The 15332-nt window shown below is 39.2% G+C and overlaps 1 protein-coding gene across 1 annotated transcript; it reads left to right on the top strand.

Annotated features, from left to right (window-relative positions):
• The first annotated feature begins 11515 nt into the window (after window positions 1–11515).
• LOC145898071 (uncharacterized) lies at window positions 11516–13117 on the top strand. The gene is made up of 6 exons (XM_082986511.1): window positions 11516–11733; window positions 11795–12015; window positions 12071–12149; window positions 12224–12339; window positions 12395–12532; window positions 13005–13117. Exons 1-6 carry the CDS (start codon window positions 11516–11518, stop codon window positions 13115–13117), a joined length of 885 nt encoding a protein of 294 aa, XP_082842637.1.
• Window positions 13118–15332: the final 2215 nt, after the last annotated feature.

Raw genomic sequence — 15332 nt, 5'->3', positions numbered from 1 at the left:
AGCGTAATGACGTAATGTCGGCATGCGAAAAACTTCCCTATTAAAACAATTCTGCTCGGCGTTCTCGCAATAGGTGCCAATATTGACCAATATCAAGAGAACGGAAATTTAATTCTCTACAACATGCAATTAACAAATTTGAAATTAAGGTGCCGGATGACCTTCAAATCGCCGATTGAAGACGACCCGCTTTGAGCGAATCAGCAGCGTAATGGCGTAATGTCGGCATGCGAAAAACTTCCCTATTAAAATAATTCTGCTCGGCGTTCTGGCAATAGGTGCCAATATTGACCAATATCAAGAGAACGGAAATTTAATTCTCTACAACATGCAATTAACAAATTTGAAATTAAGGTGCCGGATGACCTTCAAATCGCCGATTGAAGACGACCCGCTTTGAGCGAATCAGCAGCGTAATGGCGTAATGTCGGCATGCGAAAAACTTCCCTATTAAAACAATTCTGCTCGGCGTTCTGGCAATAGGTGCCAATATTGACCAATATCAAGAGAACGGAAATTTAATTCTCTACAACATGCAATTAACAAATTTGAAATTAAGGTGCCGGATGACCTTCAAATCGCCCATTGAAGACGACCCGCTTTGAGCGAATCAGCAGCATAATGGCGTAATGTCGGCATGCGAAAAACTTCCCTATTAAAACAATTCTGCCCGGCGTTCTGGCAATAGGTGCCAATATTGACCAATATCAAGGGAACGGAAATTTAATTCTCTACAACATGCAATTAACAAATTTGAAATTAAGGTGCCGGATGACCATCAAATCGCCGATTGAAGACGACCCGCTTTGAGCGAATCAGCAGCGTAATGGCGTAATGTCGGCATGCGAAAAACTTCCCTATTAAAACAATTCTGCTCGGCGTTCTCGCAATAGGTGCCAATATTGACCAATATCAAGGGAACGGAAATTTAATTCTCTACAACATGCAATTAACAAATTTGAAATTAAGGTGCCGGATGACCTTCAAATCGCCGATTGAAGACGACCCGCTTTGAGCGAATCAGCAGCATAATGGCGTAATGTCGGCATGCGAAAAACTTCCCTACTAAAACAATTCTGCTCGGCGTTCTGGCAATAGGTGCCAATATTGACCAATATCAGAGAACGGAAATTTAATTCTCTACAACATGCAATTAACAAATTTGAAATTAAGGTGCCGGATGACCTTCAAATCGCCGATTGAAGACGACCCGCTTTGAGCGAATCAGCAGCGTAATGGCGTAATGTCGGCATGCGAAAAACTTCCCTATTAAAACAATTCTGCTCGGCGTTCTGGCAATAGGTGCCAATATTGACCAATATCAAGAGAACGGAAATTTAATTCTCTACAACATGCAATTAACAAATTTGAAATTAAGGTGCCGGATGACCTTCAAATCGCCCATTGAAGACGACCCGCTTTGAGCGAATCAGCAGCATAATGGCGTAATGTCGGCATGCGAAAAACTTCCCTATTAAAACAATTCTGCCCGGCGTTCTGGCAATAGGTGCCAATATTGACCAATATCAAGGGAACGGAAATTTAATTCTCTACAACATGCAATTAACAAATTTGAAATTAAGGTGCCGGATGACCATCAAATCGCCGATTGAAGACGACCCGCTTTGAGCGAATCAGCAGCGTAATGGCGTAATGTCGGCATGCGAAAAACTTCCCTATTAAAACAATTCTGCTCGGCGTTCTCGCAATAGGTGCCAATATTGACCAATATCAAGGGAACGGAAATTTAATTCTCTACAACATGCAATTAACAAATTTGAAATTAAGGTGCCGGATGACCTTCAAATCGCCGATTGAAGACGACCCGCTTTGAGCGAATCAGCAGCATAATGGCGTAATGTCGGCATGCGAAAAACTTCCCTACTAAAACAATTCTGCTCGGCGTTCTGGCAATAGGTGCCAATATTGACCAATATCAGAGAACGGAAATTTAATTCTCTACAACATGCAATTAACAAATTTGAAATTAAGGTGCCGGATGACCTTCAAATCGCCGATTGAAGACGACCCGCTTTGAGCGAATCAGCAGCGTAATGGCGTAATGTCGGCATGCGAAAAACTTCCCTATTAAAACAATTCTGCTCGGCGTTCTCGCAATAGGTGCCAATATTGACCAATATCAAGAGAACGGAAATTTAATTCTCTACAACATGCAATTAACAAATTTGAAATTAAGGTGCCGGATGACCTTCAAATCGCCCATTGAAGACGACCCGCTTTGAGCGAATCAGCAGCATAATGGCGTAATGTCGGCATGCGAAAAACTTCCCTATTAAAACAATTCTGCCCGGCGTTCTGGCAATAGGTGCCAATATTGACCAATATCAAGGGAACGGAAATTTAATTCTCTACAACATGCAATTAACAAATTTGAAATTAAGGTGCCGGATGACCATCAAATCGCCGATTGAAGACGACCCGCTTTGAGCGAATCAGCAGCGTAATGGCGTAATGTCGGCATGCGAAAAACTTCCCTATTAAAACAATTCTGCTCGGCGTTCTCGCAATAGGTGCCAATATTGACCAATATCAAGGGAACGGAAATTTAATTCTCTACAACATGCAATTAACAAATTTGAAATTAAGGTGCCGGATGACCTTCAAATCGCCGATTGAAGACGACCCGCTTTGAGCGAATCAGCAGCATAATGGCGTAATGTCGGCATGCGAAAAACTTCCCTACTAAAACAATTCTGCTCGGCGTTCTGGCAATAGGTGCCAATATTGACCAATATCAGAGAACGGAAATTTAATTCTCTACAACATGCAATTAACAAATTTGAAATTAAGGTGCCGGATGACCTTCAAATCGCCGATTGAAGACGACCCGCTTTGAGCGAATCAGCAGCGTAATGGCGTAATGTCGGCATGCGAAAAACTTCCCTATTAAAACAATTCTGCTCGGCGTTCTCGCAATAGGTGCCAATATTGACCAATATCAAGAGAACGGAAATTTAATTCTCTACAACATGCAATTAACAAATTTGAAATTAAGGTGCCGGATGACCTTCAAATCGCCCATTGAAGACGACCCGCTTTGAGCGAATCAGCAGCGTAATGGCGTAATGTCGGCATGCGAAAAACTTCCCTATTAAAACAATTCTGCTCGGCGTTCTCGCAATAGGTGCCAATATTGACCAATATCAGAGAACGGAAATTTAATTCTCTACAACATGCAATTAACAAATTTGAAATTAAGGTGCCGGATGACCTTCAAATCGCCGATTGAAGACGACCCGCTTTGAGCGAATCAGCAGCGTAATGGCGTAATGTCGGCATGCGAAAAACTTCCCTATTAAAACAATTCTGCTCGGCGTTCTCGCAATAGGTGCCAATATTGACCAATATCAAGAGAACGGAAATTTAATTCTCTACAACATGCAATTAACAAATTTGAAATTAAGGTGCCGGATGACCTTCAAATCGCCGATTGAAGACGACCCGCTTTGAGCGAATCAGCAGCGTAATGGCGTAATGTCGGCATGCGAAAAACTTCCCTATTAAAACAATTCTGCTCGGCGTTCTCGCAATAGGTGCCAATATTGACCAATATCAAGAGAACGGAAATTTAATTCTCTACAACATGCAATTAACAAATTTGAAATTAAGGTGCCGGATGACCTTCAAATCGCCGATTGAAGACGACCCGCTTTGAGCGAATCAGCAGCGTAATGGCGTAATGTCGGCATGCGAAAAACTTCCCTATTAAAACAATTCTGCTCGGCGTTCTCGCAATAGGTGCCAATATTGACCAATATCAAGAGAACGGAAATTTAATTCTCTACAACATGCAATTAACAAATTTGAAATTAAGGTGCCGGATGACCTTCAAATCGCCGATTGAAGACGACCCGCTTTGAGCGAATCAGCAGCATAATGGCGTAATGTCGGCATGCGAAAAACTTCCCTATTAAAACAATTCTTCCCGGCGTTCTGGCAATAGGTGCCAATATTGACCAATATCAAGGGAACGGAAATTTAATTCTCTACAACATGCAATTAACAAATTTGAAATTAAGGTGCCGGATGACCTTCAAATCGCCGATTGAAGACGACCCGCTTTGAGCGAATCAGCAGCATAATGGCGTAATGTCGGCATGCGAAAAACTTCCCTATTAAAACAATTCTGCTCGGCGTTCTCGCAATAGGTGCCAATATTGACCAATATCAAGAGAACGGAAATTTAATTCTCTACTACATGCAATTAACAAATTTGAAATTAAGGTGCCGGATGACCTTCAAATCGCCCATTGAAGACGACCCGCTTTGAGCGAATCAGCAGCGTAATGGCGTAATGTCAATAAAAACTTCCTCATTACAACAATTCTGCTCGGCGTTCTTGTAGTAGGTGCCAATATTGACCAATATCAAGAGAACTGAAACTTAATCAGGTAGAATATCTATTCACAATGTAAAGGAGTTGTCACCCTGTTTCCTAATAGTGGGAAAGGTTTTCTATATTCCCAAATTATCGCCCGATATCTTTGCTAAACATGGACTACAAGATCTCCTTAAAAGTCGTCAACGCAAGATACGTGGTTTTCTATCGAAGGAGCGACACGGCTTCCAACCGCACCGATATATAGGGTCAAATATCCGGTTGCTGTTCGACATTATGGACATTAGGGACCATTACCATGTTTCCACATAGACCTACATGCAAATTTTCGACACCATATTTCTTGGAATCGTTTGACATAGAACGTGGCCTCAGACAAGATGACCCACTCTCCTTAACTTTGTTCGTGGTCTGCATGAATAAAAATCATCCCTGTTTGCATTGTTTTTGCAAAAGGTGCGAATACTGATTTCTCAAAAATCTTAAAAAAATAATTGAATTAAACTTTCTCCCTTCCCTGAAAAAGCCAACATAGTTATGAACCTTTGGGCGACCAGAGGAATAACCCTTATCGGGAAGATAACTATAGCCATAATAGGAAAGAAATAAAAGCGTTACCATATCTTAAATTTTGCATGGGCGGGGGTATGATAGATAATGAGAATCATATGTTGCCTCTTAATTTAAAGCGCTGTTATCCAAACCTTTTAACCAAACAAAACCAATCTCCAAACACGATTTCTGCACCAAAACAGATTTGAGGTGCTCTTAAATTCGTCGGTTGTTCCATAGCAAAATATTGAAGACTCTTATTTCTTTGAAAACCTTACATTGTGTCAAAAGTATGGCGATGTCAATTCTCAGCCAAAAATCCAACCACATGCGCAACAGCTTGGACAAAATTATAAAAAAGCGCAGTAAACCATTTTTTAGAAAATTTTCACGAAGAGTGAGTATTTGCTCTTGTTGACCTGTTGGTATATTCGTTACAGAGTTTGGTTTTGAGCCAAATACAACATTTTTCGTCAAGTTTCTGCAGCTTGTAGCAAGTCTACATGAGGAGTGGGACATAGTTCCTTCGCAAACAAAAAAAGCCAACATACGTGTCTAAAATATCTTACAACACTTTGGGTACACAAAGACCTTCTATACTTGGTTACAGCAGAATGGTAATACAAATCCAGCCAAAGCACAAGGTTTATGGGACTTCTTATTAGCGGATAGGTTACCCTGGAGGCTAATCTCCAAAAAAAGCTGCAGTGGAGAGGTAACTAATAAGCTCCCAATTTAAACCGAACCCCATGGCTATCATGACCAACAAACAATTAAAGGAATTTAAGCTAGCAAAACTGTATCGTGCGTCTTTTGCCTATGAAACGGTTTTAATTCTTACTATAGTCATATTGTGATATTGTAAAACAGTACTGAAATTTCATACTATTTTCTAATGTTTTTTTGACTGTGCACTTTGTTGTTGTTGGCATGTAATGTACAGATGCAATACGCTAATAGGCGACCAACAATTACTCGTATTTTAATCGACAAGAACTATTGAATTGAACATCGGTGGTCAAAATAAAACAACTGAATATCTTATGAAACCATGTTTAAGCTGTTTGTCGTGTACCCAAGTAATTTGTGTTTTTGCGCCATTGTGTTTGTTTTTTGCCCCTATGCCCCCTTTTTCTTTAATTATTCACCGCTACAGTTTTTTCCCTCTTTCTTCAATAATCAAAAAGAATAGACCAAAGGTGCCACATGTAATCACACCGAAACATGCATATCTTATCACAATCTTTGATTCGCGACGATACATGACTCCACAAACTGACCCGTACAAGATGCAATACCAACAACGGTTATCGCTTGACCTTTCCTTTTGGCTGTTGAAGGCTGTTGCAGAGAACACCGTGTATATTAATATGAAATATGTAATATTGGCATTGTTTATATTTGTGACCTGTTTTCCACGTACAAAAGGACAAGCCAAACGTTGTGCAACAATAATTACAAACGACCGCCCTGACTCTAAGTTAATAACCTCGTCTCCAAACTGTGGCATTTCTGACAAAAATCATATAAGCGTTATTCGTCAGTGAATTACAAAGGTTTTAATTACCTGTTAGTGTGAAACAATCCTATACCATTCGCTGTCCCAAAATGTTTAAAACGTGCCCAGATTAATTTTAGACAAGGAAATTACTTGTTGCCACCGAAAATTAGTTTGGACTGACGTCATGACATTTCTATGTTTCCATGTGCTTATGTCACGTGACTCCCGCTGTGTTGAATGTTACGTACGCACAGGACGACACAGAAGATGTTTTTTGTATTGGAAGTTGGTTCGTTTTTGGTTTGTTTGTTTGTTTGTTTGTTTGTTCGCATAGGCGCCTAGTTTTAATTTTTCCAGGGGGGCGGCTATATTATGACGTCATAATCTGTAACTATGACGTCATAATTTGTAACTATGGCGTCACAATTTGTAACTATTACATCAGCAAATATCGTGTTTAAACTTCAACGCATGAGGCGTATTAGCCAAAAGGACGTCGTTAACGATAAACGCACAAGATCGGTCTACGACACAACCAATAACTACCTGTTGGCATATGATAATGCGAGACTGACGTTGCAACAACCGAAGAAATGCGAGACTGACGTTAGGTCAACATATTTTGTGTGCGTCGTGTAAGAAACACTTTGTTTTCAGGTCATTTTTTCTTCGTACGTTACGAATGCGACGAGTTACATGGTGCGGACAGACGCGCGTAATAGCCACTGGTTTTTTTAAAAGAAAACCTGAGGGGGGGCGCCTTTATTTTATGAAAATAGGACTAAAGACCGCATATCAGCAACTCTATTAAAATAGTTTTGCCCGCGGGGATTGCCCGTCTTGTACTCCTGCGTCATAGAGATTCTCAGTTTCGTCACAAGGCAACCGGTGATGCATTGGGGTCAATTTTCTGGTTGAATGAGCAAGAAGTCACGTGGTATAGAGATTTTCAGCGTATTTGGTGCAGTTTTAGTGCATTTTTTGTTTTAATAGGGAAGTTTTTCGCATGCCGACATTACGCCATTATGCTGCTGATTCGCTCAAAGCGGGTCGTCTTCAATCGGCGATTTGAAGGTCATCCGGCACCTTAATTTCAAATTTGTTAATTGCATGTTGTAGAGAATTAAATTTCCGTTCTCTTGATATTGGTCAATATTGGCACCTATTGCGAGAACGCCGAGCAGAATTGTTTTAATAGGGAAGTTTTTTGCATGCCGACATTACGCCATTACGCTGCTGATTCGCTCAAAGCGGGTCGTCTTCAATCGGCGATTTGAAGGTCATCCGGCACCTTAATTTCAAATTTGTTAATTGCATGTTGCAGAGAATTAAATTTCCGTTCTCTTGATGTTGGTCTATATTGGCACCTATTGCGAGAACGCCGAGCAGAATTGTTTTAATAGGGAAGTTTTTCGCATGCCGACATTACGCCATTACGCTGCTGATTCGCTCAAAGCGGGTCGTCTTCAATGGGCGATTTGAAGGTCATCCGGCACCTTAATTTCAAATTTGTTAATTGCATGTTGTAGAGAATTAAATTTCCGTTCTCTTGATATTGGTCAATATTGGCACCTATTGCGAGAACGCCGAGCAGAATTGTTTTAATAGGGAAGTTTTTTGCATGCCGACATTACGCCATTACGCTGCTGATTCGCTCAAAGCGGGTCGTCTTCAATCGGCGATTTGAAGGTCATCCGGCACCTTAATTTCAAATTTGTTAATTGCATGTTGCAGAGAATTAAATTTCCGTTCTCTTGATATTGGTCAATATTGGCACCTATTGCCAGAACGCCGAGCAGAATTGTTTTAATAGGGAAGTTTTTCGCATGCCGACATTACGCCATTACGCTGCTGATTCGCTCAAAGCGGGTCGTCTTCAATCGGCGATTTGAAGGTCATCCGGCACCTTAATTTCAAATTTGTTAATTGCATGTTGCAGAGAATTAAATTTCCGTTCTCTTGATGTTGGTCTATATTGGCACCTATTGCGAGAACGCCGAGCAGAATTGTTTTAATAGGGAAGTTTTTCGCATGCCGACATTACGCCATTACGCTGCTGATTCGCTCAAAGCGGGTCGTCTTCAATGGGCGATTTGAAGGTCATCCGGCACCTTAATTTCAAATTTGTTAATTGCATGTTGTAGAGAATTAAATTTCCGTTCTCTTGATATTGGTCAATATTGGCACCTATTGCGAGAACGCCGGGCAGAATTGTTTTAATAGGGAAGTTTTTTGCATGCCGACATTGCGCCATTACGCTGCTGATTCGCTCAAAGCGGGTCGTCTTCAATCGGCGATTTGAAGGTCATCCGGCACCTTAATTTCAAATTTGTTAATTGCATGTTGCAGAGAATTAAATTTCCGTTCTCTTGATATTGGTCAATATTGGCACCTATTGCGAGAACGCCGAGCAGAATTGTTTTAATAGGGAAGTTTTTCGCATGCCGACATTACGCCATTACGCTGCTGATTCGCTCAAAGCGGGTCGTCTTCAATCGGCGATTTGAAGGTCATCCGGCACCTTAATTTCAAATTTGTTAATTGCATGTTGTAGAGAATTAAATTTCCGTTCTCTTGATATTGGTCAATATTGGCACCTATTGCCAGAACGCCGAGCAGAATTGTTTTAATAGGGAAGTTTTTCGCATGCCGACATTACGCCATTACGCTGCTGATTCGCTCAAAGCGGGTCGTCTTCAATCGGCGATTTGAAGGTCATCCGGCACCTTAATTTCAAATTTGTTAATTGCATGTTGCAGAGAATTAAATTTCCGTTCTCTTGATGTTGGTCAATATTGGCACCTATTGCGAGAACGCCGAGCAGAATTGTTTTCATAGGGAAGTTTTTCGCATGCCGACATTACGCCATTACGCTGCTGATTCGCTCAAAGCGGGTCGTCTTCAATCGGCGATTTGAAGGTCATCCGGCACCTTAATTTCAAATTTGTTAATTGCATGTTGTAGAGAATTAAATTTCCGTTCTCTTGATATTGGTCAATATTGGCACCTATTGCGAGAACGCCGAGCAGAATTGTTTTAATAGGGAAGTTTTTCGCATGCCGACATTACGCCATTACGCTGCTGATTCGCTCAAAGCGGGTCGTCTTCAATCGGCGATTTGAAGGTCATCCGGCACCTTAATTTCAAATTTGTTAATTGCATGTTGTAGAGAATTAAATTTCCGTTCTCTTGATATTGGTCAATATTGGCACCTATTGCGAGAACGCCGAGCAGAATTGTTTTAATAGGGAAGTTTTTCGCATGCCGACATTACGCCATTACGCTGCTGATTCGCTCAAAGCGGGTCGTCTTCAATCGGCGATTTGAAGGTCATCCGGCACCTTAATTTCAAATTTGTTAATTGCATGTTGTAGAGAATTAAATTTCCGTTCTCTTGATATTGGTCAATATTGGCACCTATTGCGAGAACGCCGAGCAGAATTGTTTTAATAGGGAAGTTTTTCGCATGCCGACATTACGCCATTACGCTGCTGATTCGCTCAAAGCGGGTCGTCTTCAATCGGAGATTTGAAGGTCATCCGGCACCTTAATTTCAAATTTGTTAATTGCATGTTGTAGAGAATTATATTTCCGTTCTCTTGATATTGGTCAATATTGGCACCTATTGCCAGAACGCCGAGCAGAATTGTTTTAATAGGGAAGTTTTTCGCATGCCGACATTACGCCATTACGCTGCTGATTCGCTCAAAGCGGGTCGTCTTCAATCGGAGATTTGAAGGTCATCCGGCACCTTAATTTCAAATTTGTTAATTGCATGTTGTAGAGAATTATATTTCCGTTCTCTTGATATTGGTCAATATTGGCACCTATTGCGAGAACGCCGAGCAGAATTGTTTTAATAGGGAAGTTTTTCGCATGCCGACATTACGCCATTACGCTGCTGATTCGCTCAAAGCGGGTCGTCTTCAATCGGCGATTTGAAGGTCATCCGGCACCTTAATTTCAAATTTGTTAATTGCATGTTGTAGAGAATTAAATTTCCGTTCTCTTGATATTGGTCAATATTGGCACCTATTGCGAGAACGCCGAGCAGAATTGTTTTAATAGGGAAGTTTTTCGCATGCCGACATTACGCCATTACGCTGCTGATTCGCTCAAAGCGGGTCGTCTTCAATCGGAGATTTGAAGGTCATCCGGCACCTTAATTTCAAATTTGTTAATTGCATGTTGTAGAGAATTATATTTCCGTTCTCTTGATATTGGTCAATATTGGCACCTATTGCCAGAACGCCGAGCAGAATTGTTTTAATAGGGAAGTTTTTCGCATGCCGACATTACGCCATTACGCTGCTGATTCGCTCAAAGCGGGTCGTCTTCAATCGGCGATTTGAAGGTCATCCGGCACCTTAATTTCAAATTTGTTAATTGCATGTTGCAGAGAATTAAATTTCCGTTCTCTTGATATTGGTCAATATTGGCACCTATTGCGAGAACGCCGAGCAGAATTGTTTTAATAGGGAAGTTTTTCGCATGCCGACATTACGCCATTACGCTGCTGATTCGCTCAAAGCGGGTCGTCTTCAATCGGCGATTTGAAGGTCATCCGGCACCTTAATTTCAAATTTGTTAATTGCATGTTGTAGAGAATTAAATTTCCGTTCTCTTGATATTGGTCAATATTGGCACCTATTGCCAGAACGCCGAGCAGAATTCTTTTTATTAGACTAGTTTTTCGCATGCCGCCATTATGCTGAATCGCAAAACCAGGCGATTTTTTTAATTCGCGATTTTTTTGATTGATACAGCTGCGGAAAATGTTGTTTAAATGTTTTTTGAGGTTTGATCTGCTTGCTCATCTCTGTAATTTGATTCTAATCCAAAAAAAAACAATTTTTGAGTAAATGCCTGTTGTACCTTGTAGAATGTGGCAAATTTGCAAAATTATTCTGCCAGAATTCTGCCAGAATGAGGGTGGTTCAGTAGACAACTGTTATTGTTGCTTGAAAGAAACCATTTTGCCAAATAGTTGTATTTTTCGCTAAAAGCATGACGTGGGCGTGAAAGAAATCATAATAAACGTCAATTTTTCATCTGTTTATATTATTTAGGAAGATATATCTGTATTTTGTTAAAACTTTAATATGGCACCAACGCACTGCGCTGTACCGGGATGTTTTTGGAGCAGAGCAACATGCTTGAGGAACAATTTAAAATTAAGAAGTTTGTTTACCGTAAGGAGGCCAGAACTGTGTAAAAATCAGCAAGAGAGGACGCACCATGAAACACTGACAAAATTTTTATTATCGATGCGGGACAGTGGTGGAGGGGATAATATAAAAAATATGTTACATAGAGAAATGTTGGTTTATAGTTTAGTCAGAGTAATATAGTGTTAGTCAGACAACATTTGTTCTTTTAAGGGCTGCAATCTGTGAAATACACTTCAGAGAGCAGGACTTGGAGAAACGGGAAAATGGAGTAAAGTTGTGTATTGGTGCAGTGCCATGTAAAAATTTACCAAAATCAATGTCTTTTTGCCATCAACAAAGGAAACCCCCAACATTTAGGAAAACAATTGTAAAAGTAAAACACAGGAGTATTGCAAATCTGAAACAATCTGCTGAAAGCCCTTCTTTGAAAGGTAAGAATTTGGATAAAAATAACTTTGCACCTCTTAAACAAACCTATTTTTGTAGATAAATGGATATTTTATGAATTTCGTGGATTGTTTGTGGCAGAAAAAAGAAAGGAAGGTTATGTTATTCCAATTATAAGGTTAGGGCAAATATAAAGATAGTGAGGTAATTTTAAAGGAATTTCTTTTTTGGAACAGAATATTTATTCTTTAGGGTTGCTTTTGCTGATGATGCAACTATCAATGAAATTGCTTTATCAGGATGGAAAGTTAATTTACGGGAAGTTGAAATTGGGAATCCACGGTTTGAAAGTCTCTGTAGTGTTTTGCGTAAGCAACATAGTCCTAATTACAGTAAGTGATTTTTAAAGTTATTTTGAATTAGGGGACATTGAAAGACTGGATGCCTGTGAGGGGGTTTTCGAAAACATGCCAAATGCTGTTTCCCATCCACTTCCATACTGGGATGAAAATAGACTTAAAATTAAACAACAATTCCGTTCTCCTTCTTGCAAAGTAGTAGGTTAGTGTCAATTTTTTACATAAATGATGTTAATTGTAGTGATAAACTTTTTTTCCATAAATAATGTTAATTGTAGTGATGACTTTTTTTTCCATAAAGGATGTTAATTATAGTGATGAACTTTTTGCCAGGAAGTTTGTGTATTTTTTGAATGTTTGTTGTTGTGTCTTTTGTTCAAAACTAGTGGTTAGTGTGAAATGTGCAGTGATAGATGCGGCCATTATGTTCTGTGGTTGATATTTTTTGTACGTGGAGCTATTTATGTTGATTTTATCAGAAAAATGTAGACAGTCATGTGTAGACTAAAAATTGAGTCTGCACAAGGTTTATGTGAATTTGCTGAGTGAATAGGTGGTATTTCATGGTCTTTTGTTCTGACATGAAAGAATCATGGTAATCCAACCTTATTTTCTCAGAGACTAACATCAGCTGTTAAATCAGCTTTTACTAATTTCAAGATCTGTTGTTATAGTTAGAGGTGGAGGATCTTGTGAGACATGTATTGCAATGTTAAAAGGTAAAAGTACAGAATCTTGTGTCTCTGTAAATGAACTGAAAAGTGCAACAGGAAATGTAAAACAATAAGTTTATTGCAGCAATATTTTTATCTAAGTCATCAAATGTTTTAGAGCGATGAAAGTAGTAGAAAGTCTGTCTTTAATGAATGGCAAAAATTATTCTTTGAGCACCAAAAGTTAAATTTACAAGAACCTGTTACAAGACGGAGGTATCATCCTGACATAATTAGATGGGCTGTTGAGTTTTACTCTAGATCACCAGCAGCATACGAACATGTCAGAACCAGTGGTGTTTTAATTTTACCATCAACTTCAACAATCAAACAATATCGGTCAGTCTGCAAAAAGTTTATTTTGAATTGCTTGTATTTTTAAACATATAACACAATTTATTCAAGAAATTGTATTTCGCCAAAACCTGGTACAAACATGCTTGCACTACGTGAAATGGAGCGTCTTCAAAATGAAAATGGCCCCCTGCCATCTTATTTAACGCTCGATGAAATGAAAAGTATGACAATTCTATCTGCAGCATATCTCTGTTTTATCTTCAACAATTATTTGCAGTTCGTGAAAATCTTGTTATAAAAGATGGCAAATTGGTTGGGTTTGTAGATATTCCGGAAGGCGGAGGTTGCAATGACTCAAAACTGGCAACCCACATCCTTGGTTTGTAAATCGCTTTTTTATCATGCACTATTTGTAATTTATACAATCAGTCACTGAATTTCAGTGTTTTATGTGAGATCCATCAAGCGAGAGCTGTCTCTTCCACTTGCTTGGTACCCTACCAACACCGCTCCAGCAGAGCAGCTGGCTTTAATTTTTTGGAATATTTTACATGATTGTGAAACCAGAAATGTTAATATTCATGCAGTTGTTGCAGATGGATCTGCTACCAACAGAAAGTTTTTTAAATTAATTTCCGGCATGGACAACATTTCCATTACAAAAGCTCTAACAGCTCCGAATCCATTCACAGAGGAACATAGGATGGTATTTTTATGTTCAGACCCATCTCACTTGTTAAAAGTATTGGGAAACTTTTTTTTCCTGGGGCCAACTGACTTTCAAAATATGTGTAATTTTATGTAGACAACAAGAAATTCGCTATTTGCGTCCAAACCAACTGGTTCAAGATACATGAATATGGAAGGACACGGTAAAGATATCTTGTGGACCCATATAAAGGAATTGTATAAATCGGAAAAAAGTTCTACACTTTTGTCTCGTACCAGATTAACAGATGCCCATATAAATCTAAATCCATTCACAAAAGTTAGTAGTACTGTGGCAGAAAAAGCCATATTATCAACATTTGATATGTTTTTTTTTTCATAGATGAAAGTAAGCTTGGCAAGAGACACTCTTAGCTGGAAAGTTGGAAACTGCCTTAAAATGATCCCACAGGCAATGGGCACTGCTAATTATGTACTGCTATTTGCAAAGTAAACACACTGAAACCTTCTATATTCATTTGTTTTTTTTGCATTTAATCCAAAACATCTTTTTCTACAAGGTGGTTCGATATCGTAAATAGCACTATACCGATTCGAAATATGATGGATGACAGAATCATTTGGTTGAAAACTACATTTGTCAGCACATTGCAAAATTGGCAGGTAATCCAAATAGATCAAATTGTTTTAAATTTAAATATACATTACATTTTCTATGTATTGTAGGCTAGTGTTAAAACTTCTGAAAAAAGACGCATTATGGCATATCCTACTTTGGAAGGCCTTTTGTTCACGACTTTTAGTCTAATTGGTGTTTGCCAACAGCTTCTTGAAATAAATAGTTTGGAGTATGTGTTACTGCATACCTTTACCCAAGATGTGTTGGAAGCATTTTTTGGGAACATAGTAAGTACCATGATTTTTGTGTGATTCAAACAAAACTCAGGAAATGTTCAGAGACAACTTGGCCGGCGGTCTTCAAATCCAGACATTTCTCAAGTATCTTATGGCATGCAACACATTTTACAACGAAAAATTATTAAAAAAATTAAGGGTGGAAGCACAACCCATGGAGCCAAAAACTCATGGATAACAGTATCTAATGAGCCAATGCCCAAGAAGGGGCGAATTGCTTAAACTTTTTGGTTCTTATGTACATAATTTATTGTTTTATATATTTGTTCATCAATTGTTAAAATCTGTGAAAAAGATAAACAGCAAGAAACACACAAGACTGTTTATTGTCACCACTAGTAGGGTTTCAACATGCGCTAGGTTTTGTCCCATTGATACAATAAGGTAAGACACATTTAAACATATTTG

This window comes from Ascidia mentula, chromosome 4, assembly GCF_947561715.1.
Source record: "Ascidia mentula chromosome 4, kaAscMent1.1, whole genome shotgun sequence".
NCBI classification, from domain to species: domain Eukaryota; kingdom Metazoa; phylum Chordata; class Ascidiacea; order Phlebobranchia; family Ascidiidae; genus Ascidia; species Ascidia mentula.
Note: the sequence above shows the minus strand (reverse complement) of the source record. Positions and strands in the feature narration are given on the sequence as shown.

Bases quoted from the DNA above. Each gene is read 5' to 3' on its own strand.
- LOC145898071 (XM_082986511.1), top strand. From the start codon at position 11,516: ATGGCACCAACGCACTGCGCTGTACCGGGATGTTTTTGGAGCAGAGCA. The intron at 12,150-12,223 runs GTTAGGGCAAAT...TTTATTCTTTAG, and splicing joins TATGTTATTCCAATTATAAG to GGTTGCTTTTGCTGATGATG. The intron at 12,533-13,004 runs GTTAGTGTCAAT...CTGTTGTTATAG, and splicing joins TCCTTCTTGCAAAGTAGTAG to TTAGAGGTGGAGGATCTTGT.